The sequence below is a fragment of the Archocentrus centrarchus genome, chromosome 10, assembly GCF_007364275.1.
Source record: "Archocentrus centrarchus isolate MPI-CPG fArcCen1 chromosome 10, fArcCen1, whole genome shotgun sequence".
Lineage (NCBI taxonomy): Eukaryota > Metazoa > Chordata > Actinopteri > Cichliformes > Cichlidae > Archocentrus > Archocentrus centrarchus.
In genome coordinates this window covers 5,196,804-5,223,112 of record NC_044355.1, presented here as the reverse complement: position 1 = coordinate 5,223,112, position 26,309 = coordinate 5,196,804, and the positions used below count along the sequence as shown (strand labels likewise).

Below are 26,309 nucleotides of genomic sequence, written 5' to 3'. Positions count from 1 at the left end.
TTTTCACTCCAGCACCATGTGCAAACAAAAGGGGGCAAGAGAAGGAGGGGGAAAAAAAAGAAGGCATCCACACTGGCAAAGATGGTGCAATAAATTTTACCCGAGTAAACAATATGGGAAACGGGCCAGGATTTTCTTCACATAATATGCTTAATTCTGCAGCTTAAGGGGGAAAACGGACTTTTATTTCTACTAAAGAGCTGGTGCTAAATGGCGGCTATTCAGCCGAGTTTCAATTTTGACATGCCAAAGCTGTCTGAGGTACTCAGTTACTGGGGAGTGGGATGTGGGCGGGGGTGGTAGATCTCTTTGCTCTCCTAGAGCACTATGGTTTCAGTCCAGCTGGCCTTTAGAATATGGATTATGTGGTGCCGTGGCCTGGCTCTCACTCCATGGGGGGCTGGACTGGGTGCCCAGCTTCAGCGGACTTCCCACAGAGACCCCTGGGTGAGAGGACGCTGAGAGCCCTCTCGGTTCTCAAAGCTGGATCGTTGAGAATGTGGCGGTTGCTTCCCACACCAGCGCCATACGTCAGTGTGTGAAAGAAAACTAGCAAAAAAGAGAGAAAAAAAAGCAAAAAAAAAAAAAAAAAGACAGTGAAAAGAAAGATAGTGGGTAGGTTGACGGGGGAGGGGGACCGGAGTGAAAAACATCCGAGGAAGAAGCAGAAGCAACAACTGTTATTGTGGCAGAACTGCGACACTGCATCACCGCCAATCCCAACGCCTGCTCTGTCAGGGGAAAAAAAGGAGGCGGTAAAAAAAAATAGAAAAAAAAAATCTTGGGAGTGCAGCAGTGCAGTAGATTTACCTTTCAAAAAAGTCTGGGGCAATAATAAGTATCCAAATGACAGCTCTGTGCCACCACATCCCCAACTAAAGTTAACCAGAGGTTCTAATGTCGAGTGCCAGCAGCAGACACAAAGGTCTGAACAGTGGGGCGCCAAGGCAGCTAGCGCAGCATGGCTAAATGGGGCAGGTGATTTCCCATCTCCTCCAGTGCCCTCAAGGCACAGCCAATCACTGCTGGGGAAAAGTGCCGCACCAGCCTGCAAGCTAGGGAGCCAGTGAGTGGAAGGGCTAGAGTGGGAGCTGGAGTCTATCTGGGACCATGCATTATTCACATGCATTGCTACGGCACTAAGACCTCCACAAAGGAAAGGCCTCAGGTTCCATCAGTGCCGACTTGTTTCCAATCTATTATTGATGGCAACACTACACCATATACTTTTCCCTGATTTACTGGATTCTATCATTGTTTCTATAATAAAGGCTATTTCCAGTAAAGTCAGAACAAATGAGCACAATATTTCCAAGCACGGTGCCAGTGGGTGCTTCTAGTCACTGGGACCTTTCAGAATTGGCTTTAATTACACAAATCATGCCCGGTATTATACCATTACTAAAATGAAAGATCTTTTGCATTGAAAGAGGGAATGAACTCACCCTAATATACACAGCAAAACCTGAAAAATTTGTGTGAATCATCAATCATGTCAAGGTAGGTTACCATGCAAAATTAATTTCAGCACGGAGACCTCCAGTTAGACCTAAGTGAAATAAATGAGGTATCCAATTACCACATTATGATCACATGCAGCTGCTGTTAAAAAAAAAAAAAAAAGAAATTCACTGACAAAAGTTAAACACTAGCAGCTCACCAGCATCGAGTGGAGACTTCATGCTCCGAAACTTTTTGGTTTATAAATTGTTTATTACTTCAAGTCGGTGACTGTTTCTGAGCTTACTTACACCGTGCCGTCAGCTATTTTTGCATTGTTAGAGAGCAAGGGACACAGATTGAAACAGCACAGTGCAAACAATGTTATCATTATTATTGCTATTAAGTAACAGCAATATACATAAAAAAAATAGCACTTATCATAATGTAAAATGGGTCACAAACTTTTGATATAGAGATATTCTAGTAAGCAGAGATGAAATGGCACACTATCAGTTTGTACATTTTATTCTTGCATTGTATCAAAAAGCTAAATTATCCTTTATATTAAGATTTTATCAGAGTATGTTAAAAGGCTTCATCCCTTTAAGTGAGAGGCCATCCGCATTATTACCATGCACACATCAAAGATTTCCCCTAAATCTCTGCTGGAAACACAATCAATCTGCTCAGTATGCGAGGCTGGGACAGCAGGCCATCTCTCCCTTTGAGGATGTCGACGCATTTGACCGATGTGCAGTCGATCCTCCAGATTGTGGCTAATCATCATTACCGACTGCTGAAACAATGACTTTCCTTCAGCCCACTCAGCTTCAAGAAGGACACAAGGGATATGCCAGTTTTTCTTATGGTGGCTTAACACTTGAGTTGGGATTTGAGGAATTAGGGCAGACTTGGACACAACAAAATGTGCACTCTGATCATCCAACCAAGTCATCAACTATGGCCTGCCTCCCACTGTAAAATGTGTCTCATGAATTACACAAAATTCAACAGATACCATATTTTGAAAGCGTGACAGCACAGCAGATTCAGTTGAGGGAGTTTTATTTTGAACATTCACAGCTTGAAAACAAATGATGACTGCTGCATATTCTTTAAAGGGAAAAAGAAGTATAAGACAATGGGAGCAAAATGAGGACAGATGCATAGAAGGCAGTAGTAGGGGAATTCTCTAAAATGGACAGTGGATTATGAAAAATGACTTCTTCCTTAGAATGCTTAAAGGTTAGGTCTCTATTACACAGAGAGCAAAATGTCAGCAGTATCCCCTGAAAGACTGGACTGTGATATTAATGCAGAGTCCAGGGAATGGGCTTCCCCTGACTGAGTTTCCCCTCTACCAGACACATTATTCATGTAGTTGTCAGCCCGCACCTGGTGCATATAACACTAACATCTACAAACTAAATGATGGAAAGAATATAGCCCACCCTGGTAGGCAGCCAGTGGTGAAATGAATGTTGTTCATGAAGTATAATGGAGAATAAAAGTACTGCTACTAGATAATCTAAGAGCTCTTCACCCGCACAACTGAAGTTGTCGCCCAGGACATATTAGCATAATGTTCAATTTTGTAGCTAATACAGTACTTTCATTTGGTACTTAGCTACCTCTGAGACTTGCAAGGATGGGCAAAATTAAGCACAGCGTATGTGGCGAAGCAGCCCTCAAGAACTGTAGGCTGATAACCTACCACCACTTTATGATGTATATACACTTCATTCTTACAATGAAGACTGCACTTTACTTCCAGCGAACGCTGCAACAGTGTTGGAACTGAGTCACCGCCCAAAATAAACTGCTGTATGAAATATTAAAGGAGGAAACTAGTTATCGCTTGTTTCAATTGGCCTACGTACGGTTTTATCTTTAGTCCTGACCACAGAAGCCCTCATCAAATTCCTCAAAGCAATTATCAAAGCATTTTTCCGTGTAATCTAACCACATAACATTACTTAGGACATAAATGATAAAAAACGGTTGCATTCTGTGGAAATGTGATAGACCCGGACAGAATGACATGATGATTTAATGTGTTACACAGCGAGTCATCAGTCACACAGCCACCACTTTATCTAAGATGCAAAATGGCTTCTGCATGAGGCAGACTGTGGCACTGGATTATTTGTGAGTAATATTATTTTGCCATGGTAAATATATTGTGTCATGCAGCAGAGGGTGGAAGAAAAATTCTCTCTCAAGCTGTTTTAATGAAGTCCCAAATGTCATCCTCATACTTCTTTCAAGAGCAAACTCCAAGAAACTCCTCTTGAAGCCTGACTGTCCCTCAGTGCATCTTCAATTGATTTGAAAACAAGTCACTATTGTGAAATGCAGTCTAAAAAGAACAAAAAAAAAACCCACTATTCAACAGAAAAGGGTAAGAGCTGGGCAGTAAACTGGTGGTTTGAACTATTACAATCTTTATGACTGAAGACATTGGATGAATTGTTGAGGAGGCAGTGTGCTATGATTAGGGATGTCCAGAAATCTCTTTCATCCTACAAAACTAGTTAAATGATAGAACCGTTTTGCCAATCCTATGCCAAAAATTACTTTAATAATCACCATTTTATGATTCATTTGAAATTACCCATTACTGCTACATCGTCACAAAAAAAAAAAAGACTACAAGAACAAGGGATTTCAGCGCAACACCGGAGAGAAAAATGTCAGCGTAATTTAGTGATTTTTGGTAAGTGGAAGGGAAGAGCGTCAGAAGCTGAGTTTGAATTAGAACCAACACATTTTTCTCTCAACAATGCTGAGGAGAAGGGGAGGGTGGACATCCAATTACTGGAGTACTGTGTGTGTCATCTTGACACCACGCTTGGGTTTCTTCGCCAATGTATTAAATGTACCAGACATAAAAGCTACACTGCAGTAATGATTGAAAGACTGAACACTGTCGCACAAACAAACTAATACAGTGTCACTGTTTATTTTGACAACTTATGCCATTCTACATTTAGCCACTGTTTGTAGTGTGCAGTTTAAAATTAAGCAGAAACAACACACTAATGTGAAAGGATGCTTCATCTCTGTTAAAATCGGATTCCTCTCGACTAAGCATTTTTAAATATTTCTACTAGTATTCTGCATTTCTTCAGTATTTCAAGGTGCATTCTTTTATGTGTTGGAAAAAAGTAGACAAGAACCCCCACCCAAAAACAAATGGCACCATCTTAAATGCCAATTAAACGTGCGTTTAATCTGCAGTGGGCAACTTTGCATGTTGGCAGCTCCAAATGGCAATTACTGCAAACTGGACACAAAAATCATGTAAATGAATTGTAAACAGTAAGCTGAAGTTTGCCAATTTGGCCTGTCTACCAAAAGGGTGGGCAATGTGACAGTTTCAGATCATGGGTAATCTTGATTTGGCATGCAATTGCCTTTTCAGAAAAACAAACAAAAAAAAAAAAACATACATTTTGTATCATTAAAAAATGCTATACAGTATTTAGATAATTCAAAATTTTTTGATCCTAATGTCATTCAGCTGTCTCTCCAATAAGTCTCTCAGGCCATGGAGAAACTTCAAACCCAGTGTTTTAGACTGCAGGTGGTCACAGTGGCTCCTGATCTGGTGCTATCTTGTATGCTAGGACCACCATGGTCAGCTGCAGTCAAAGACAGAGTTGGAATCTACTGATGGGACAAGAGACAGGCGGTACTTTGATACCGCTAACCTGCAAGTAGGGAAACACAAGAGGGGCAGTAGCACTTACAAAATGCTTATATATAGCACTTTGTAAACTAAACAACTTCATAAAATATACACAGTAGCTCTATTCAAATGTTCTTGCAACACATGAATTACACAAAACCTGATTTCTGGAGACACATTTGAGACAGAATAACAGAGTAGACCAACACTTGGAAAGAAGCATCAAAGTGGAAGAGGTGCAAAACATCACATTCATTCAGTATTGTGTTCTGTTATGATAACAGAAATTTAGAAGTTGGTTGTGTAGATGATTCCTATAGCGTTAGTTCCCTTATGTTAGTTTCAGTATTCATATAAAGTTACCCACTGCAGATATTCATAGGTAACATAGTTGATTTCACCACACGAATGCCAGCTGTCTCAAACAAAATAGTAACTTACACTTTGAATGTTGTTAGTGTGATGTGAAATTCACTCATCTTAAATTCTTTGAACAGATCTGGAAGCCAATCATTTAGGTGCTTTGCTAAATTGAACATTTCGTCGCTTGGTCTAGAAAGCACGAGAGCATCATTTGCAGATTAATAGTCACCCCTTGGTCACCTCGAACGCAAACTACTTCCATGCCCAACTCTTAATGCCTTCCTTATCAACAAGGCAAAGCAGAATTATCACAGTAGCTGCACTAGTGAACATCCTTCTTTACCATGCAAGGATAGACTAGAACACTAGTAGGCGTATGCTACCCCTGTCAATTCCAGAAGAATTGCAGGCTCAGTACATATGCTGCCTATGATACCTACAGCACTAACAAAAAAAGAAAATAAATACTGTCCCACTTGCAGAATTTTGGTATTGGAAGGTTCGTACATTTCCCTCTGAAAGTATTGGAACAGTGAAGACAATCCCTTTATTTTTGCTGGAGACTGAAAACATTTGGATTCCACATCAACAAAAATCCATATGAAACAAAAGATCAACATCTCAGCTTTTATTTCCAGGTATTTACATCTGGATCTGATACACGGTTCAGTTTTATGATGCTGTTCCAGGCTTTCACCACAGCCCTCTTTCAGTTGTTGTTTGTTTTTGGGGGGGGTTACTCCCTTCAGTCTCCTCATTTAGCAGGTAAAATGCTCTGTAGGGTTTCAGTGTGGAGATTGACTAGGCCAGTATAAAACCTTCCACTTCCTGCCCTGATGAACTCCTTTGTAGTTTTGGTGTGTTTTGGGTCATTATCTTGCTGCATGATGAAGGATCTCCCAGTTAGTTTGGTTGCATCATTGAGTTCGTTGTACTGCTGCCATCTGACGTCATCAATGAAGATTAATGAGCCAATCCCAGAAGAAGCCACGCAAGCCCAGGACATCACCTCCACTGTGTTTCACAGAGGAACTCATTTGTTTGGGATCATGAGCAGATCATTTCTTTCTGCAAACTTTAGCCTTTCCGTCACACTGATAAAGGTTAACCTTTGTCTTATCAGTTCATAAAACTCCGGCAAATTCCAGCCTGGCCTTCCTGTTCTTCTTACTAATTAGTGGTTTGCATCTTCTGGTGAAGCTTCTGCACTTCTGTTCATGAAGTCTTCTGTGAACAGTAGATTGTGATACCTTCCCTCCTGCCCTCTGGAGGTTGTAGCTGATGTCACTAACAGTTGTTTTAGGCGCTTTCTTCACAGCACTCACAATGTTTCTGTCATCAACTGTTGCTGTTTTTCTTGGTCTACCTGTTTCACATCTGTTACTTAGCACACCAGTGACGACTTGCTTCTTCGGGATATTCCAAATGGTTGTACTGATTATAGCCAATGTTTGTGCAATGGCTCTGATTGATTTTCCATCTTCTCTCAGCTTCATAATTGCTTGTTTTTTCAACCATAGACAGCTCTCTGGTTTTCATGTTGGATACTCCTCTAACTATAAATGCACAGTCTGCACAGGCAAAACCCAAATCTGAAACTCAGCATAGACATTCAGCGCTATTTATTGTTTGAATAATCAATGTAACAGGACACACTTGGGCAACAAAACATGTTCCAATACTTGTGCTTTTGCTCAATAAATAAATAAATAAATAAAAGAGTGGCTTCACACAAACGTTGCTATCTTCTGAACTGTGTATCAGATCCAGATGTAAATACCTGGGAAAAAAGCCGAGATGTTGATCTTTTGTCTCAAATTCATCTTGTTTGCAGTCTCCAGCAAAAATAAAAGGGACTGGCCTCACTGTTCCAATACTTTTGGAGGAGAATGTAATTAGTAGTTCTGGTGACATCTATAATTCAGATCTTTGAAAATGAAATTAGAATGAAAACAGAAATCATGTTTTAGAGTGTACCGGGTCTGGGTTTTAGCCATGAGTCACATGCACATGTAATTAGATTCAAAAGTTATCATGTAATCACAAGTTTAGCTAAACCAGCAGGTAGAACAATGATTCAAGTGATCCAACCTTAAAAGATAGCGACAGACTTTTGGCCAGATCATCCACACCTTGCATGGTCAAGCCTGCTCTGGATATAAACTCAATTTGTGCTGAAAATGTATTAGCGGCTACTCTAAATCCTACTTTGTGGCAAAACAAATCCAGCTGTATTTTCTAAATTGGGATATAGTCTGTCAAAATGTTCTGACAACACTTCTCCCAAATGATTCAAGAAAATGATCAGCAGATTCATCCTTGCTGAAAAGAACTGTTAGTCGGAGGGATCAAAATTTGTTAATAGATATTTTTGACAATATCACTGCCTTCGGGTATAGATTAGTCTTGCAAAATATTGATGGGAGATGACAGTGTGCCTTCACTGATGTGGGTTGTTTGTGTGGTGATTTAGCATTTTGTTTCAAGAACTGTTACAATATTTTTTAGGTTTTTATCATGTCTGCATTTAAAAAAAAAAAAAAGTAAGAAAAGTACAGTAAACTATAAAAACTAAAAAGTACAAACACACCAACATTAAGCCTAACATGGGTTGATGAACTTAAAAAAAATAATCAGGATCGATAAATGTTGAAATATTGTTTATCTATATTTCCTTTGTAAAATATAAAAGAAAAGAAAAAAAAAATCATTTTTTAAATAATAACCCTGACTGCTCCCATCTTCAGCGATTCTCCTTCAGAGCTGCCATGCAAAACTCTGCAGACAGCTCCTTCAGGTAATGTAGAAAAAGACAATAGGTTCAGAAAATGCTCTAACCTATTTGCCAAATGGTCTGTCATCTAATGCCCTGGTGCTGTTCTATTGTCTAATCCTACTGCTGAGGCCTCTAAAAGGATACATCGGTCTAATAAGATGAATGGGCTTTGACCCTGGAGCTGCTAAAAGCCAACCTGGCCAATTTATCTGACTGACCTCTACTCTTGGCAGAGACAGGCCTCACCTCTTTTGGAAGCCTTTAGGCAGGATCAATAGCACAGAGCAAAACAATCCAAAACAATGAACATCTGGAATTTGGAACTCAACAGCTCATTGCCTTTTTATGACCCTGGATTATGTACTTAAGATCAAAGACAGGTGTTTGATCATTTCTCTGCATTATGAGTCTTTTTACATTGCCGTGTCTTTCTTCTGGAGATAAGACCAACAACAAATCTGTACTCCAATATCTGAAGAATCTTTGAAACAATGTGAATAATGCAATTTGTGATGGAGTTTTATTTTACCTAAAAAAAAAAGCCCTAATTCAATCACATATTCTCAAATCACAAATGGCTAATGTAAAACAAGATGCAACACACAAAAAAAATGCTAGCTTCATAGTGAATCATGAGTAATTCAATTACACAAATAACAATCACACCTATTTCAGGGCCAGGATCGCTCCATTGTGAAGTTCATTTTGAGGGGAAATAAGATTTCATCGGCTAAATTAAGGATTCTGTTTCATGTTCTGTTTGTTGGTGTTGGGTTGTGTTTAACCAAGATAAAAGGCCCAGCTTGGATGTTCGAGGCAGGATTTGAAGAAGAGAGCCTTTTACATGAGAATATGTTTTCTTTCTTTGAGCACGAATCAGTTTACATGGTATACAATATCAATCGTTGGCCTCAAATCTATATCTGCAAAGTGCTTAGGTTTGCATTGGTGATTAGATGAATTGAACCGAGAACAGTCTGTTACTTGAGCATCCTTCATAGCCCGGATACCTAATGCCTTTTCCCTGCCTCTGAAGTGACCACAGTTTCAGGATGGCTTTGCTCTGGGCGCTTGGCCAGAAAGCTTTATGTATTCTGATACCATTCATTTTTAATCAGGACCAGAATATCCTTCCAAACCTCTGCGAGCTGCCTTTGGCTGTACGACTTCAATTCTGTTATATTTTAATTGATTTGGCAGCCCTCCTTATTGTTGATAGTGCAAGTTGACTGTTACTATTGCTAATATTCCAAGTGAGAACTATCGCACTACTCATTTAAATGTTTCCCTTTTTTTTTTCTTTTTTTTTTTTCTTGTTACAAAATTATACTTTCTCCCACTATAGCATGGTGTGAAAGTATTGTCTGTTCAGCATATTTCACTTGGCTTTCCAAGTCGACATACCTATCGTCATCTCTGCGTGCAGTGGAAGGGTTTCTGAGAGCCGGGGTGGGGGAATCTTCTTCTGTGGTATAATGAGTTTGACAATGAAAGTGACACTGCGTCCTCCCTGGACCTTGCCGTGTGATCAATCATAACAATGGCTCACCATTTCCTCCTCTGGATACTGACCTTTCTACCTTAAGGAAAGTAAGTGTGTAAATGCGTTACAATGTGCGTGTGTGTTCGTCTCGATTTCATTGTGCCATCACCTTCTTTCCAATCAGCCCTTTAAGTCCTTCTATACAGCCATTAGTATGTCCTTTAGCAAAAAGTCCTTTTTGCCACAAAAAGCAAAAATGCCCTGAAAGAAAAAAAAAATAATTTTTTTTGCCCTACTGAGAGAAAGCTGATCTTTTTAATGCTGTCATCTGAACTATTTTGGGCATGGATGCAACACTCGGAAATTTTAAGTGAGTGACATCAGGCTTATATATTAAAAATCCCACCACCTGAACAGCTTACAAGGTGATTGATGCTGTTACTCCACTAAGCATAACTGCCAACATTTCATGCAAATATGAGCGACTGAGATTATTTTAGGCCGATTCTCTAATGGCTCAGTGCTCCAACAAGTGACAGAAAAGGGAATGATGTGTGGAGAGTGCGGGGAACATGGAGAGATGGGTGACCCCTGCCTTCTGCCCTCGTCTCCCAGATTAGCCATCAGGACATTTCACTGGTGGTCTACTTTCTATATATGCTGCAGTTTTGTGTCTAATTCTGTATGTGCTGCAAATCCACTTATATAAATCACCAATATTAAATAAAAAAAATTATAACTATCAAACTCATCTCATTATGCCTTAGCTACAAATGTCCCTTGTCAGCAATAAGGGGTCTAGACAAGATTTTATAGCCACTTTTATGCCACTTTTAATTGTCGTTTTATCTGCGCCGCAGATGTACACACTGTCTTTAATGTCTTTAAGACAGCATAAAAAAAGCTGATCAATACGCAGCTTCACTTGGCAAAATGTTGTACAGTAACTCATGTGAGCAACCCTTCAAGAAAAGGTTTTAGTTATAGATAGTAGCAGTGTTCAAATGTCACGAATATTTTTATCAGGAATTATTCTTCTCATTTATGTACAGGGTTATTAATTTAACTGTAAATAAGCAATTAAGAAAAATAAAAAATAACCAAAATTGACAGACATGTGCATTCTTATACGGTATATTTTTGTTATACTGGGTCCCATAAAAATTAAGGCTTTGTACAACAGCGACTGGTAACAAATACTTTCAGTGCAGAAAGTTTTATAATATAAAAGTTTCGCCTGAACAAGTTTTTATTTGTTTTTTTGTATCTTTTTTTTTTTCCTGAGTAGTATGTGCAGGTCTTCCTCTGTGGGTACACAGGGCTTGTATATAGCCTAAGTGGCAAAACCCAGGGCATAAAATATTTGTGAACGCACAGCAATAATTTAAGGCAACTCACACAAGCATATCAACATTTTTATCAGCTCATTTCTTTAAAAAAAATAAAATAAAATGTGGTTGGACCACAAGAGGACAGCGTGCAAAGCAATTTTAGTAACACGACAGACCAAGAATAATAAGGTTGGTAACGTTTGCCCCCCTCCGCCTGGACACCCTTAATATTTATATATTTAAAATTCTTCTGTGAACAAGAAATAGCACACAGCAGCAGGCTACAGTCTGTGTACAAGACTCCATCAAGAAAAATTCAGATTATTAACTCAGGCAAATATTACAGACTGTTTGATATAGCAAAGGTAAATTGAGATTGAAACCCTTTGATTTGTGGCATTGTTTGAGCTAGATGAAACGCTCACATGATGAAAACTCCCTGAAATCTGGACTAAAGTCAAAACCTTTTAATAAAACATTTATTCATGTGTATAAAAGACTCAAACACATTTCCACAACCAATGAAAAGAGCCAGCAGTATAATTTGAAGTAAAAAAAAAAAAAAATGTGCTTTTAATTGCATGTGTCAAAAATAAAAATTAGAGCAGCCCCACACAATTAACACAAAACATTTTTGCACATATTTTTGTTACTTGGTCACTTAATTGGACTAGATAAGTGTGGTTTCCCTTTTCATTTCACTACACTCCTGAGATTATTAACAGCACTGCAGCCTTTAGCCTAAAGAAATGCTCAATAACAGCAGGTTATGTGCTTTGAGGATATGTTAGAAGCAATTAAAAAAAACAAAAAACACAACTTTAGTGTGAAACCTGCAAAGCAGAGACATTTTTATATTCCAGTAAAACTACTACAGCAGGAGAATTATACAGACTTTCAGCTTTTTGATTGTGCTCCTCAGTATTGGATGACAAAGGACATAAAACCACTGCACCATGACAATAAATATAACAAATATTCCTGTGTCCCAAGATAGGGGAGAAAAAGGAGATCATAAAATAAGGAAGACATGAGACCAAATAAATTGGCAGGTTGATCTAGCCAGGGGACAACTTTTGAACACCCTGTGTTGATCCAGGAGGAGGAAGAAAATCCATTTTAGCCCATATGAAGGAAAAAAATACCCAGAGACCTGAATGTCCTCAAGGTTTGCTTTTGAAGTTTCAGCCTTTTCTATTTTTCCTTTATATTGTGGTGGCTTTAATTTGCCAACAATAAGTGGGAAAAATAGCCTTCTTCTTGATTACGTACTTTACAAGCAATCAGTGACAAGTGTTTACCTATAGGTCCATTTTCTTCACATCTTAATAGAGCAAAGATGGATCGATGGATTCAGACAAAAAAAAAAAAAAATAGAAAAAAATTGATGGTCCCCCATTGCAAGGGAGATACCAGACATACATGTAGCTACAAAACAAGACAAATGGATCAACACACTAATCCCCATCTCTTACATTGATATTCACACAGTATAAATTGGCTTCCTGGCTATTTCCGTGTTACATTGTAATACAATCACTCAATTAGGTTGTGTGATGAAATGAAATGAGCCATTTTCTCTTGAGGACAGTAAATAGTGGCCCTCGTAATTGACAACTGCAGAGTAATTCCTAATCTTAATAATATGTCCTGTAGTCTAACACATGCAAGTAATTAGACCGAGCTGAGCACAGGCTAAAACAGTGTCGTCTCTGATGCTCTGCGAAACTGAAGAGACTGAAGTCAAAGAGGGAGTGCTGTGATACAGAGAGTGGGTGACAGAAAATAGATGTGGGACCAAGTGAAGCTTTTTAAGCTTTTTAAGTTACAAATACATCTTCACAGCCTGGGTAACACTATAGTGCGATCAAAGATGAACCCAAATATTGAATGTCTGCCTAACAAAAGCGCCGCTCTAAAATTTGGACTTTTTAATGGTAAACTGTAATAAAAAAAAAAAAAACTGTAATATAATAATAATTATATATAAATAATATAGTAACTTCTACACTAACAATGAGAATAAAAGCAAAAAATTTAAGTGCTTATAGAAAAAAAATGCTACAATGGAATAAGCGATTTTTAATGCAAGTAAGTAAAATATAGTGAGTTCCAGCTCCTAAATTTGAGTTTGTTTTATGTTTTATATATATATATATATATACACACACACACACACACACACACACACACACACACACACACACACACACTTCAAAACATCATATTAAGTTACTCATTATCATCTTTTTTTTTTTTTAATGTGAACAATGGCTTGACATAAGGGATGTCAACGTTATGAAATGCATTTTCAGTCTCTCTCTTTGGAAAGTACAAAATTATGATTTAATAATTTATGTTTAGGCAGCCTAATGGGAAAGAGCTGTTTGATGTTTTGTTTTTTCTAAATATATTTAAAGAAAGGTTATGATAAGTAAGAACAATGATACACTTGTCTTCATATAGATGATGTTAGTGGAAAATAACTTTGAAGTATTGAAAGGAGAGAGTGGTCTCAAGAAAATCTGCTTTTCCTTATTAATATGTAAATTTATACAACAAGACACTCCAAAGTCTAATCAGATCATCTTCTCTGTGGGGGGACGTTGGGGTGTGAATACAAGTTTTTTTTCTCCACCATGTGTTGCTGTTGTGTTGATGTGTTCACAAGAAAGTGTCCTCACACACAAATACACTGACATGACAAAAGGACAGTCGCACACACAGTGCATCATGGCGTTGAGGCATGGGACCAATTTCTGTCTCCGCACTCACGGACACACTCAGACACACTCCCGCCAACCAGAGGAGAGCTCGGGGTTGTCCCCCCTGTCAAACCTTCACATGCATAAGGGCTTTTGTGCTGGCTTTTTGATGGCATTTGCCCTTTTTGCAAGTCTACATTTGAACCCCACTGAGATATCAGTGATGTTTACCTATCACGAATATTTAGGTGTCACAATATCTGTGATAGGTTGAAATATGCTGGGAAGTTTATCTGTGACAGCAGCTGGTGACTTCTTCTGGTTATTTAATGCATGATTTGTAGAGCTCTTTGTAGTTTTAGGCAAACATAGTCAAAAGGTATACACTAGAGTTCATGGCTTTTGTTGATAGATTTCTAAAATGTATTAAAACCCCATAATGTCACAAACAGGGGAAAATCAATAGGCATAAATTTAAGAAAGTCAGCAGCGACAGTCAAATACACGTTGGCGGTGAGGCTTTAAGTCACAAAGTTATGACGTCAATTAAGTCTTTGAGGGTTTAGCGATTAGGCCTTAGGGTAGAGGTTGAGATTGAGCCATGGTGTTGAAGAATAAATCGAAATTATTTACAGATTGTCGTTCGCTCTCGCGAAGGTTCAGATGTCGGTGACCTTTGCTCCACAGCAGTGACCTCCCCGAGACTTTCCAATCTCCTCCAAAATAGAATCCAGAATCCTTTCACAATGATGAGCACAACCCCAACTATGACACCTTGGCATGTCATCACTGAATCCCACTTCCCCTGTCACCCCGAGCACTAACAATGCAAGCACTTAACCGGTGACAGCGCCACCGAGCACGGAAGTGATGACAATAAATGATGGCAATCAAAGCGGGTCTCCTCTTTTGACGAGGCACGAGATAAAGCTCAGACACCTTCCCAGCCCCATTAACAAATGATGAAACTGTTTTCTCTGCCAGCTTTGGAGTGTTTTTCAAAAATATCACAGATGGCCAGCCCTTTTGACCAAGAAAAAAAAAAAAACAACAACAAAAAAAAAGAAAAACAACAACAAAAAAAACCCTCTGATGTTATTTATTCTTTTTGTATTCGGCTTGTGCCACACTGAATTATGAAAGTGGTGACGGAGGTTTTCTTCATGCTACGATCAATAGGCTGATTCCGCTGTCACAATACAAGGCGTGTATCTGAGACAGGAGTTTGACAGATGGCGTGTCACCTTCGTCAGCGTGACGCCCTGCGTGCATGCAGGCTTGTGTGTGTGTGTGTGTGTGTTTGCGTGTGTGTGTGTGTTTGCGTTTGCGTGTGTGCACAAATGTCTGCACTTTTGCTCGATTCTTCTAATCTTAGAGATAAAGTGCGAGAAACAAAGTGAGATATGCAATTGTGCGTGTGTGCACGTGCGCGTGCACGAGAAAGGAGAGGAAGAGGCGCAGAGTGAGAGAACATGAACACATTCACACGGGGAAGCATGTTAGAGGATGTCTGATACACTTTCATACTCCCACCCAAAAAGCCTTTGGTGCTTGCTGTGCTACAGCACACTTTGCAGTGACTCCTCTACTGATTTAATTAACCTTTTACTGGCACTGTTCACACAATAAATTTGTGAGCTATATTCAACTGTAAAATGTGTACGACTGCAGTGTAGACCTGTGACTTGGACAAATTGAAATTCTTTTCTGCGGCATCCACTAGTAAACAGTCCTTGATAAGAGATGTTTGAAAAGACATACAGGGGAAGGATCCATCCACAGTGTCCATCCTCCATGAAAGCATCAAGGCAAAACACTTTCCACAAAAACTACTTTGGACAGAAGGCTAAGGTCAGAGCAAAAGATGCTCCTTTAACCAATGATGACAGGCATCACAGTGGAAAGCACTTTTTCCTAAGCAGGGGTCAGCAGACATTAAGCCCCTCCTACTTAACAATAAACCCTACGTGCAATGGTTTATACAGCCGGGAGAGCTGTCATGAGGTACTGTGGTTCTGTAGCTGCAGTACCTAACAAGTAAGTGTGAGCTTTTTCACACCCTATTAGGAATACAACTCAACTGGGCCATGCCATTTCTGTTTCATGCAGTCATTCATGTTTTATGAGGGGTATAATATTGATTCTGAAGCCAGTACTTCAACATTAAGGTGAGGGGGGAAAAAAGTCTCCATGGTTGTTTTCATTTTTTACTCAGCAGCTATGTATTGATGTTATGGCTCTAAATAAATTTAAGTATTTAGATCATAACAACAGTTAAAGTATACTATAACAATTTCATATTAAAACATTAAAAATACATTACAATAAAGAACTAGTACACGCTCTGAGAAGAACAGAAACTTCAGCTCTGTTTGATGCTTTGTTTACAGAGTAATTTGTTCGTTTATTGAAATATTTGATATTTTATAACATATGCTGTTCTGAGTGGAGCAGCAGAGCATTGCTCAAGATGAGCAAACGTTCACTTATTAGGTATGAAATCTTAAATTTAAATAATTTCTACTTGTAATGACTTTACAAAAATGAAATGCATTTTTTATTCTGTAAAGAAGACCTGACATTAACAGAAGAAAAACGCAGTTGGTTTGATTATCTATTTTAATTTCTTAAAGATATTTAAATAAATTCCACCCACTTCAGTGAAAATGCATGCCTGAATAGGACTGAAAAACCCAAGGATATGGACTAACCCACATTCTAGGCAATGGAAGCAGAGTTTTTATATACTTTAAATTAATAAATGCCAGTAAAGATGGTCCTTTAGGATATACAGACGGCACCAAATAAAGCAGTTTTTGTCATTTTTATTTTTTGTATGCATTTAGAATTTGAAAAGATGTTTAGAAAATACAGGGTCATTTTGTGTCTCTTATTTATGAATTTGAGTTACAATTATATAAATATTACCAAAACTATTTAACTCTTTAACCCTTTTTTTTCTGGCTTTGAAAGGATTTGACATTACACTGGGAAATTAATTATATTTAATTTCTATACAATATTGTTACTGTGGAAATTTGTGGTCACTTTTTTTTTTTTTAAACTCCTAATTGCAAAAATTTTGACAAAAAAAAAAAAAAGAGGAGTTTAGATTTTAAAGCTCAGTTTTCTCTCAGTTCAACTGCTCAGTGTAACCATTTATTTTAATATCTACATGCCACTCTGAGCGGTTAGATGTGACAGCAGTGATGAAACACGAGACTAAGTGAGCATAAATGTGTGTTTGCATGTTTTTATGTGCATGCAAACACACGTTGCATGTTTGTCCATAGCACACTTATCACTGTCATGTATGGGGAACGATATCAAATAATTTCTACACGATGAGAGATGGCATATATAGTGAGAGGCATGCAAGTATTTAAAAAGCAAAAAGCTTAGTATAGCTTTTTTTAATTACATTTTCCTCCAATGCCACGTTATGTGTGAAAAACCCACTATGGTACATTCATACAGAGTGCTAATCAGAATGGTGCCATCCATAAGGAAATGCAAGGACAGCTCATTATCACACAGCTATTCATACAACTACAAGACCAATAAGATAAACACTTTAATCAATCAGTTTTGTTTTCCAAGGATTCTTTCAGTAGCTCTGGATTATCTTAAGTGTAAAATCAATGCAAGCTGCTTAACAGTTGTTTCTCCTCTTTCTACCCACTTTTCAATAAAATGTCACCAGTGAACAGTTATAATTTAATTAGGAGCTTTGATTATAAATGTAACTAAAAAAAAAAAAAAAAAACTTAAAAGCTCTGTGCTGATCTTATTAAAAATAGATGATTATTAAAAAGTATAATCATGAGCATAATGCCAACTGACTTGAACTCAGATGATTCACAGTCTCAGTCCTCTCTTTTGAAAAATAAAGTTCAGTAAAGGTCATTTGTATTTGCAAAAAATGCAAATGCATCACTTCACAAAACAACTGCTCGTATTCAGTCTGCGGTCGCCGGTTGGGCACTGAAAGCTACATGCTGACCACTTATGGCCACTTTTGGTGCATCTTTAAAAGGTGGACCTCTTTCTCGCTGAGGTTAACATCTGCAGATCCCGCTCTCTGTGAATGTGCTGAGGGCTCGGTACTTGTCTGTGTCGAACACTCTATAGAACAGAGCGAATTAGAATGAAATATTGAGTTCATTTATGAATAAGTGGGGCTGAACGGCCCCTTGTCGGAGCTTCAGCATGCATATTCAGTTGATGGAAACCTTTGGATGGGTCATTTCTCTTAGCTGCTTCATTAAATAGTGAAAGTCAAAAGTGCAACGCTCCTGACAAAAAAAAGGACTCAGATCTATAGAGATGGAACACTGGCCAGGTTTTCCTTTGCTTTGGTTCAAAAATGTAGATGATGAAAAAAGGAAAAAAAAACAAAGTAAATAAATAAATTTTAAAAATCACTAAATTAGCTCATTTAAATAAACAGGGGGTAGATTTCTAAATAATCCCATTAAATTATCTTCTTAGGTGATTTTTCATTTTTGTAACATAAAAAACTGCAAGTGTTTATTTTCCCTGTGAAACTAATTGAGACAATAGTGAGTTTGTTTAAGTCACAGTGGGGTGTTTTGCTGCAGCCAATCAGCAGCAACATCTTGAGGAGTTTCGAAAAGAACCTCCAGAGGAGGTATGCCAAAGGGGCGTACCGCAGCGTATTTATGAGTGTGTGTGTGTGTGTGTGTGCGCTCACACAGTTAAACTGGTGGAGGCCAGGTGCAATCAAAGCTAGACAGAGAGCAGATTGAAGCGAGACTCTGTTGTCTTGCGGAATACGGCGATGTTAAAATGGCTTCACTCCTGGCATATTCACCATCAAATGTGACTGGAGGTGAGCGCTAAGGAGGTGAAGGCCATGTTTACAGGCACCTCTGTGGTTAGAGCAGAGCTTTTAGTGACTCATAAATGCATGCAGTGTGTTGGGCCAAAGTAAAGGCCAGATTCAGGAACAAACACACAGACTTGAATTCTGATGGTATTTTGAAAAGGTAAAATACTTACTCAGCCCCCCCCGGAGACAGGCTTACTATGATGAATACTGCCATTAAGAAAATGACTTGTCTCAAATGTCAGAGTGTACCCAATGTTTTTAGATAAAAATTGATAGCACATGAACACAAGACATTTTCCTTTTTACCCTCTCTTTAATGTTCTTGCCAGTAAAGTGTAATCAACCCTAATTATTTAAACTGCCTGCCACTCTTTGAGACCACTGGTTTCTTAAAATAATTAGAGTTTTACGTCGCATGTGTTGTAATGGTGATGGCTCGCACTTTAATGATGATGAATGATGTGCAATGTCATGAGCACTTTGAGTCATCAACTTCAAAAAGAGGAAATTTTGAAGCTCTACACCAAAACATACGCTGCTGAGATGATACAATTAATGACAGCCTGACTTTGAGCACAGACTGAAGAGCCACAATGCATTTCAGTAAAAGAAAATGATGGAAGAAAAACTGGTGGAAACAGCACTTGATGTCATTTTGAAACAGATTTGATCAAAATTATTTTCCAAAATGCAAACTAACCTTTCAGGAAGCAACAATAAAAAACAAAACAAACCAAAAAAAAAAAACGACCATAACAACAATAAAATGTGAAAGGAGTGAAACATCATGGATGAGTTTAACAACAACACAGCAATATAGCCATCTTACATGCATTGCCTCCATTTGACGCAACAAAGATTTGCCCTCTTCAAACACAGAACCTCAATCCTCCATCTCAGGTTTCCAGCATGATCAAATTTGCACTTCAAACCATTGTGCCCATTTAATCAGCCATTATGTATGCCCAGTCAACCACTGCAGAATTTCTAAGCAAAATCTCAGACTGAGGCACACAAAGCTATCTTTGATTTAACGCTAGCCCATGGGGAAACTTTATCAAACTCCTCCGCTTCCTGTGGAGCAGGACCAGGTGACTAGCAACTACTCAATCTGAAGGCCAAATTCTTTTCCACATGCGGCAAGGAATCACGCCTTTGATCCAAACAAAGACAGCTGCAAATGCCTCTCCAGATACCAGCCCCACCAATCGCGTTTCCACACCCTTCCACCAATCAGGACCTTGTCTCCAGCACCAACCATAATCCAACCTACTGCTGCTCTTTATGCACTGAGTTATCGCCTTTGAAAAGCAATGAGAGCACGGGCTACAAACAAATAAGCGTTTTAAGGTAAAATAATGAGAAGCGTGGCTTACTCACCCATCTCATTGTCCGATTTATTGTCCATTTCTGTGTCAGTGAGTGTGAGCGCTGAGTTAGAGCGACTGGAAAGGCATGAATTCTGCCCAGATTTTGCCCCTGTCCCCCAAAGAGTAATGGTACGTTCTGGTGATACAGGTTCATGGTTTTCGGTGGCGACAGGTCCTCTGGAGTAGCTGCTGAGCGGGTGGGAGAGGCCAGTCTCGGGGCAGAGAGCCAAGCCTCTGCGAGCCGATGGCTCACAAATCCCAAGTTGTCTTAGCGAAAACGTCTGCCCTGTCAATGACAGAAGTAGTAAAGTTAACAAACAACACCGTAGTTAATAGTGAACAGGGCTGTTTAAAAAAGACAGAAAAAACAGTTAATCTAAGAGCATGGTGACAAGGCAGGGGGTAATTGCTAAATTAAAGCCTTAACAAGTTCCTCTAAAGCTACTTAACACTCATCGACTTATCAAGATCTACAACTGCCTTTCTTTGACTCAAATCACATAAACAGACTCATTAAAATTACAATAATTGTTATTTTTTTAAGATTACCAAGTTCCATTAGACAAATGATCTGAAATCAATATCCCTGGATGAAATTACAGATAAAAAAAAAAGAACTAAAATGCTAATCACCTAATTATTATGGAAGTTTTTTTTTTTTTTTTAGAAACCGTTTAACAATGAATCACAGCAATACTCTAAATTTGCTTAGTTTCCATTTCACATTGCTTAAGGGTTTGCTATTTACTGAAAATAAAACTAACCTGCAATGCCTTTAAAAGACTCTGCAGCAATTATTAATATTTAATAGAGTAATCAGCATTCCTACAATGTATTTCATCTCCAGTGTATGTTATCATTTCAAAATAAGACACTTCTCTCAGACCTCGGATGTATTTAAAATGTTAAGTGAAACTGACACAGGGTTATTTGTTATTTTTATTTTTTTGCAATATGAATCATTTTATAATGATCACTACATGTACCAAGATTTCTATGCTATCCTACACACACACACACACACACCACAAAGACCAAATAAAGTAACTAATTAACACAGAACACGCTCTTTTTCCATCGTCAACATTAACTCTGACTTTTACTGTGATGATGTAAGAAACACTCGTTAAAACTAAACGCCTGCATTTTAAAAAGAAATAAAAGAAACTACCCTTCTTCCCACGACTTCATCATACATCCATTTACTCTAAAATGGACACCAATTAGCACCACAAAAACGTAGAGCTGTAATGGATAGTTTTTTCTGATTGCAATCTTACGAGCCAAAGGAGTCCAATAAAATGGAATAAACTGCTCAAAGTTTTTAATTACAAAAATTACAGCAGTTTCTAACAGCCAATTAAAGAAGAGGGTTACTTATTGTACATTTTACCTTATTATTTTAACGTAGTCCTGCAGGGCATGAACACTTTATGAGGTCAGAGTAGCCCCACTATATCACACCCAATATGAGCTCTGTGTAAAAGTTTGGGAATATAAAGCTAAATTATATCTTTGTTTGACATCCTTTAATTGTGTTTACTGCTGTCTAGCATACTGGTGCCGTATTGTTATTTCTTGTCAAGCTTGCAGAGATAAAGTGGGAGATAAAACTGTGGGATAAAATTTATTAAACAAACAAACAACAAAATCCTTGCATCCACATTCATTTACTAATGAGGTTTCACACTGTTAAACATCAGCAAATGAACATGGATACAAGGATTTGGTTCTGTGTGGCATTTACTAAAGTCTAACAAACTGAAATCCAAGATTTATCATCACAGTTTCTTCTTCAATTTAGAAAAATACGACTAGAAGATATAAGATTTTTGGTACCTGGTGTGATTAAAATGATATACTCTGATACACACCATAAAGGAAAAAAAATAATAAAATAACCATCTTCTTCTCATCCACATCAGACTCGACACCCATCCCCCTTAGCTTTAGACTCATCTGAAATATGTTGAAAAATCCCACAGAAGGACAACATTTGTTCTTGCTAACCTGGCCTCGTGTACTCTGCGCTCTCCTTATGGACCATCTCCTTGACTCTGCCTCCAAAGAGCATTCGTGAAGGGTCATGGTCGAAGGCCTGGAGCGTCTCACTGGAGCTGTAGGATTTCTGAGTGGGTACACGGCAGGCTCCCTCGTCCCGATCTGATGAGGAGGCGGTGTAACGGCGCTCTCGATCCTTGTCTCTCTCGCAGTCTCTCTCTCGGTCTCTCTGGCTCTTGGACAGCGAGCAGAAAGGCCGCTGCTCCCTCACCCTTTCCATGCTGCCTGCATGCTGGGCATCCAACTCCACTCCCCTTCACCACTGGCACTCTCCTGAGACACTCACCACTGGATTATTTCACTCCCCCCCACCCCACCCCCTTCCTCCTGTGGCTTTGATTCTCCTCCTGTAACCAATTCCCCCCCCCCAAAAAAACCCTCCTCCCCACTTCTGAACCTCTGTCGCCCACTTCTTCAGTCCATTCAGCCTTCCAGCCACTCTACCTGGAAAAGAGAGATGAGGAAAGGAAGCAAGGAGCTCAGATAACACTAATCCATCTGCTTCATCTTCTAAAGCACACACTTATCCCCTTCTCGCGGCCCCACCCCCGACTCTACCCCCACACCCCTGAAACCTCACCCATGAACTGTTATATACCTTATAAAGTTGACTTCCCCTTTAAAAAGATCACTGCCGCATTGCATCTTCAATCGAGTTTATCTTCAGTGTGCTAAATCTGAATATTGTACCTCAGACACACACGTTTCAGTAATTTCAGTAAGAACTCTTTAAAAAAAAAAAAAAGTTTTTTCTTGTTTTTAAGTGAAAAGTTTGAAACTTTTCACTGATGAGGCTCCAAAATTAACATCTCCAACTGCAAAGTTCTAGTTAAGCGAAGGATAAATCGACAGGTTACACTGGCCATGACCACAAATGCTTTTATTTTCAGATTTAAATTTAACTTACATAAAATTAGAATGTTAAGCCATTATATGCATGTTCACTTACTTGCACAGGGATGGCATATTTCTATTAAAGATTAACAACTGTATCGATATCCTTAATCTACCAGACTGTGACAGCTGAGGGGAGAAAAAAAAAGTGTGCTTTTCCTTAATTATGAAATTTTATACTCCTAGTAGTGTGTTTATACATATACAAAGATAACTTCAATTTACCTGCGCCTAAACTATCTCCCCATAATTTCTGCACCCACAGCAATAAAGTGGAGGTAAACGTAACTTCATTTGAGGTACTGAAAAGTCATAACAGAAATCTTATTTTCCCAGAATGGCGCCTTTGCTACATCGAATAGTCCACAAGTGGGCGAGCAGCAACTTTCACGAGAACCATTTAATCAGTTTAAATTAGCAGCAATGAAAACTGTTCCCAAACACAGCAAAGTTTTTTTTTTTGTTTGGTTTTTGATCTCAAATCTTTGAAAAAATAATCCAGTCGCTGCAAGGTGATCACATCTTTATATTAACAGAGCATACAGAGCACATTTCTGCATTTACCAGCTTACAAGACTTTAATATCATATAATGACTTTGATCCAGCTCTGCAACCCAAACTCTAATTGCAGGAACTGATGAGCACATACGTTGCACTAGCCATACATGCAGTTTGTCTCAGGGCACAGAAACATGAGATAAATTAGTGTTAAAAACCTTAACTTGTTAGAAATTCAGAGAAGACACTCACTCTGCTCTAAATGTGGACAAGGGGGATGAGAATGTGACTAATCCACAAAAAACCCTTGAGTGGAATGTGGATGGGAGCCGTGGTGTGTCAGAAGTGTTTATTACCAGCCATTTTCCACTGCTTCCTGAGACACACACACACACACACACACACGCACGCACGCACAGAGTCACACATGCCACACACCACAATTTCATTTCTCTCTTGGCTGAGCTGTAAGACTTGAGTATCAGACTCCTTCTTTCCCCAAATGAGATCTACTTCGTTTCACATCAAGCATCAAAACCTTCCAATGAAGCCAGGATAGCGTACTGTCGCACGGCAAGATAGCACCAGCCCCAGAGAGACGTTCCAAAAACTGAAGCAGTTGCGGGTGGAGTACAGGATGCAGGGATAATGAAAACTGTGAGCTGTTCTAGGCCCTCTTAAACTTATTTTTCCCCCCTTCTCCCTGAGTTGCTTCATATCGCTCTGTTCCCCCAATGGGCTGAGATGCAATCAGTGACACACTCTCTTGTAAGGCTGACACTCAACTCAACACTACCCCCCACACACTTGTTTTACGATGCCACAGGCCATCTCAATCACATCTCATCACTTTCAGGAAATTGTACACACCCGTCCAGATTGGCAGATTAATGTGCAGAACGCGTGCAAGCAGACACGCCCAGAAGCCTTCTTGATTGCGAACTCCCTCTTCTTTATGGACTTGTAAGGAGATTCACTATCTGAAAAACAGCTAATGCTACAAGTCTTACCCGCTGAGCCGCAAGCCACCACTATAGGAGGAATTAGATTTGTGTCCTAATCAGCCTACAAGCCCTTAAGTGACCAGGCATGTCCCCATAAACATTCCTCTATTACTCTGAGGACTCAAAGATGCCATCTTCTTCACAGCTCATCCTAGTGTCCTGGGTTGCTTTGTGTCCTCACTGCACATGGGGACACTAACAGTTCATTCATTACAGTTTAAAATATGTACAAAAGGTCACAGAGGCTCTTATGAGAATTCTATTTTTTTTTTTTTTTTTTTACAGGCTTGAAGTTTGAACAGTTTTAAGTATAGTGCAATATAAACTTGACTATGTTCAGTACAGAAAATGAAAGCCAGGCTTCTTGCTTTTATTATGTAAAATCTGCCTCTAGTTACCCTACTGAGAGTCCATAGTAGTGAACACCACTCTTTTAATAAAAAAAAAAAAAACAGACGGAAAAATAAAAGACTCGTTTGATTAAGTGAAGAGAAGCTTTTGGGTTCATCGCGAATCAAGAAGTCTCAGTATATCCCCCCCTTTAAACTTTTTTGTATCATTCACTTCTACATTCCCTTTTACCTTTGATCATGCAGTTGAATCAGGACAGTTAGTCACCCGTGACCACTCAGTGGAACAGTCGACACTGCAAAATTAGTGTCACACAGAGGTCCTCTCGTGAGCCAGTGAGGCAGGGAAAAATATAGTTCATGATCTACACAGCTCAGCTCCACACACGTCTGAACGACTCCCATGCCAGTTGAGTACGGTCCCCCCGACGCCTAGTACTGTCCTACACCTCTGCACTTCTTTGAAGCATAAACCATAAACCATCTGTATAATAAGGTGTGAAAAAATGTGCCCAAGTCAACTGGTTCTTCAGGGCAATTGGAGAGGTTTCCAGGATCTAATTGAGATTTACTTGTTTCATGTCTGTCGTTTCCTACTTTATTCATCAAAGATGACAGAGGGGATGTTTTATGTTACCAACTCGGGATTCAGAAGAGATGACCAAAGGGGAGCGAAACCTTTTAAGGTTTCTTGGAATCGTTAAATTGGTTTATACTAAATGTATTAAATAAGCAAATGTTATCAGTACGTTATTCATCAAAAACATAAAAAGATACTTTTTGATGCTAAAATGGAGAGCAGCTTTCTAGACAGCGCTAAATCACTGATCTCAAATATTGCATAACTAATTACTGAAATGACAAAAAATAAGTAGTAGGGTTTTTTTAAATAAATTTCTAAGTCAGTCTTCAAAAGCAGATTTGATTTCCTCTTTAATCAGACAGAATACAGAAACATCCTCGTTTTAACCTGCATCTATGACACGTCAACGGGTTGTAATAAAAATGTTGCTCTATTCTGATTGGTGTACGGAAAGTGCCAAGTAAGCCCTGCCCACCTCAAGCCAAAGGAAAAAAAGAGAAGAAAAACCTGAAATCTCTCAGGTGAAATAACTAAAGCTGTTCCAACTTTAGCAGGAATGGATAGAAATATTAAAAAGAAGAAAGTGTGCTTTTTTTTCCCCAAGATGTCTGGGAACTGATAAGCATGCAAAATTAGATTAATGAACAATTGCACCAGCTTAAATTGAGCTGGCGGACACTGGTTACAAAGCAAAACAAGAGTAGCCACCGCTGACCAGAGTGCTGAAGTGGCAAGTATTCACTAAGCCTTTGTCCGGTAATTATATTTCCACAGAGCGGCTGAATGTATCAGCTCAGATCTCCCTGTTGGTGACCTCTGTAAATAATGATAATAAAGAGCGTACTTGTCGTCGCCCTCCAAGACAATTCACCTGTCACCAAGTGGCCTGGCTGGCCCATCTTAC

The 26,309-nt window shown here is 38.9% G+C and overlaps 1 protein-coding gene across 1 annotated transcript in view; it reads right to left on the bottom strand.

The window, feature by feature from the left end:
- The window catches only part of si:dkey-237h12.3 (teneurin-3), a 122,722-nt gene extending 100,369 nt beyond the window's left edge, over positions 1-22,353 (bottom strand). The window contains exons 1-2 of the mRNA XM_030738766.1: positions 22,025-22,353; positions 20,025-20,300 (exon numbers count right to left, since the gene is read on the bottom strand). Coding sequence (XP_030594626.1) covers positions 20,025-20,300; positions 22,025-22,295 — 547 coding nt within the window. The 5' untranslated portion in view covers positions 22,296-22,353. The remainder of the gene's footprint in view (positions 1-20,024; positions 20,301-22,024) is intronic.
- Between the last annotated feature and the right edge of the window lie 3,956 nt (positions 22,354-26,309).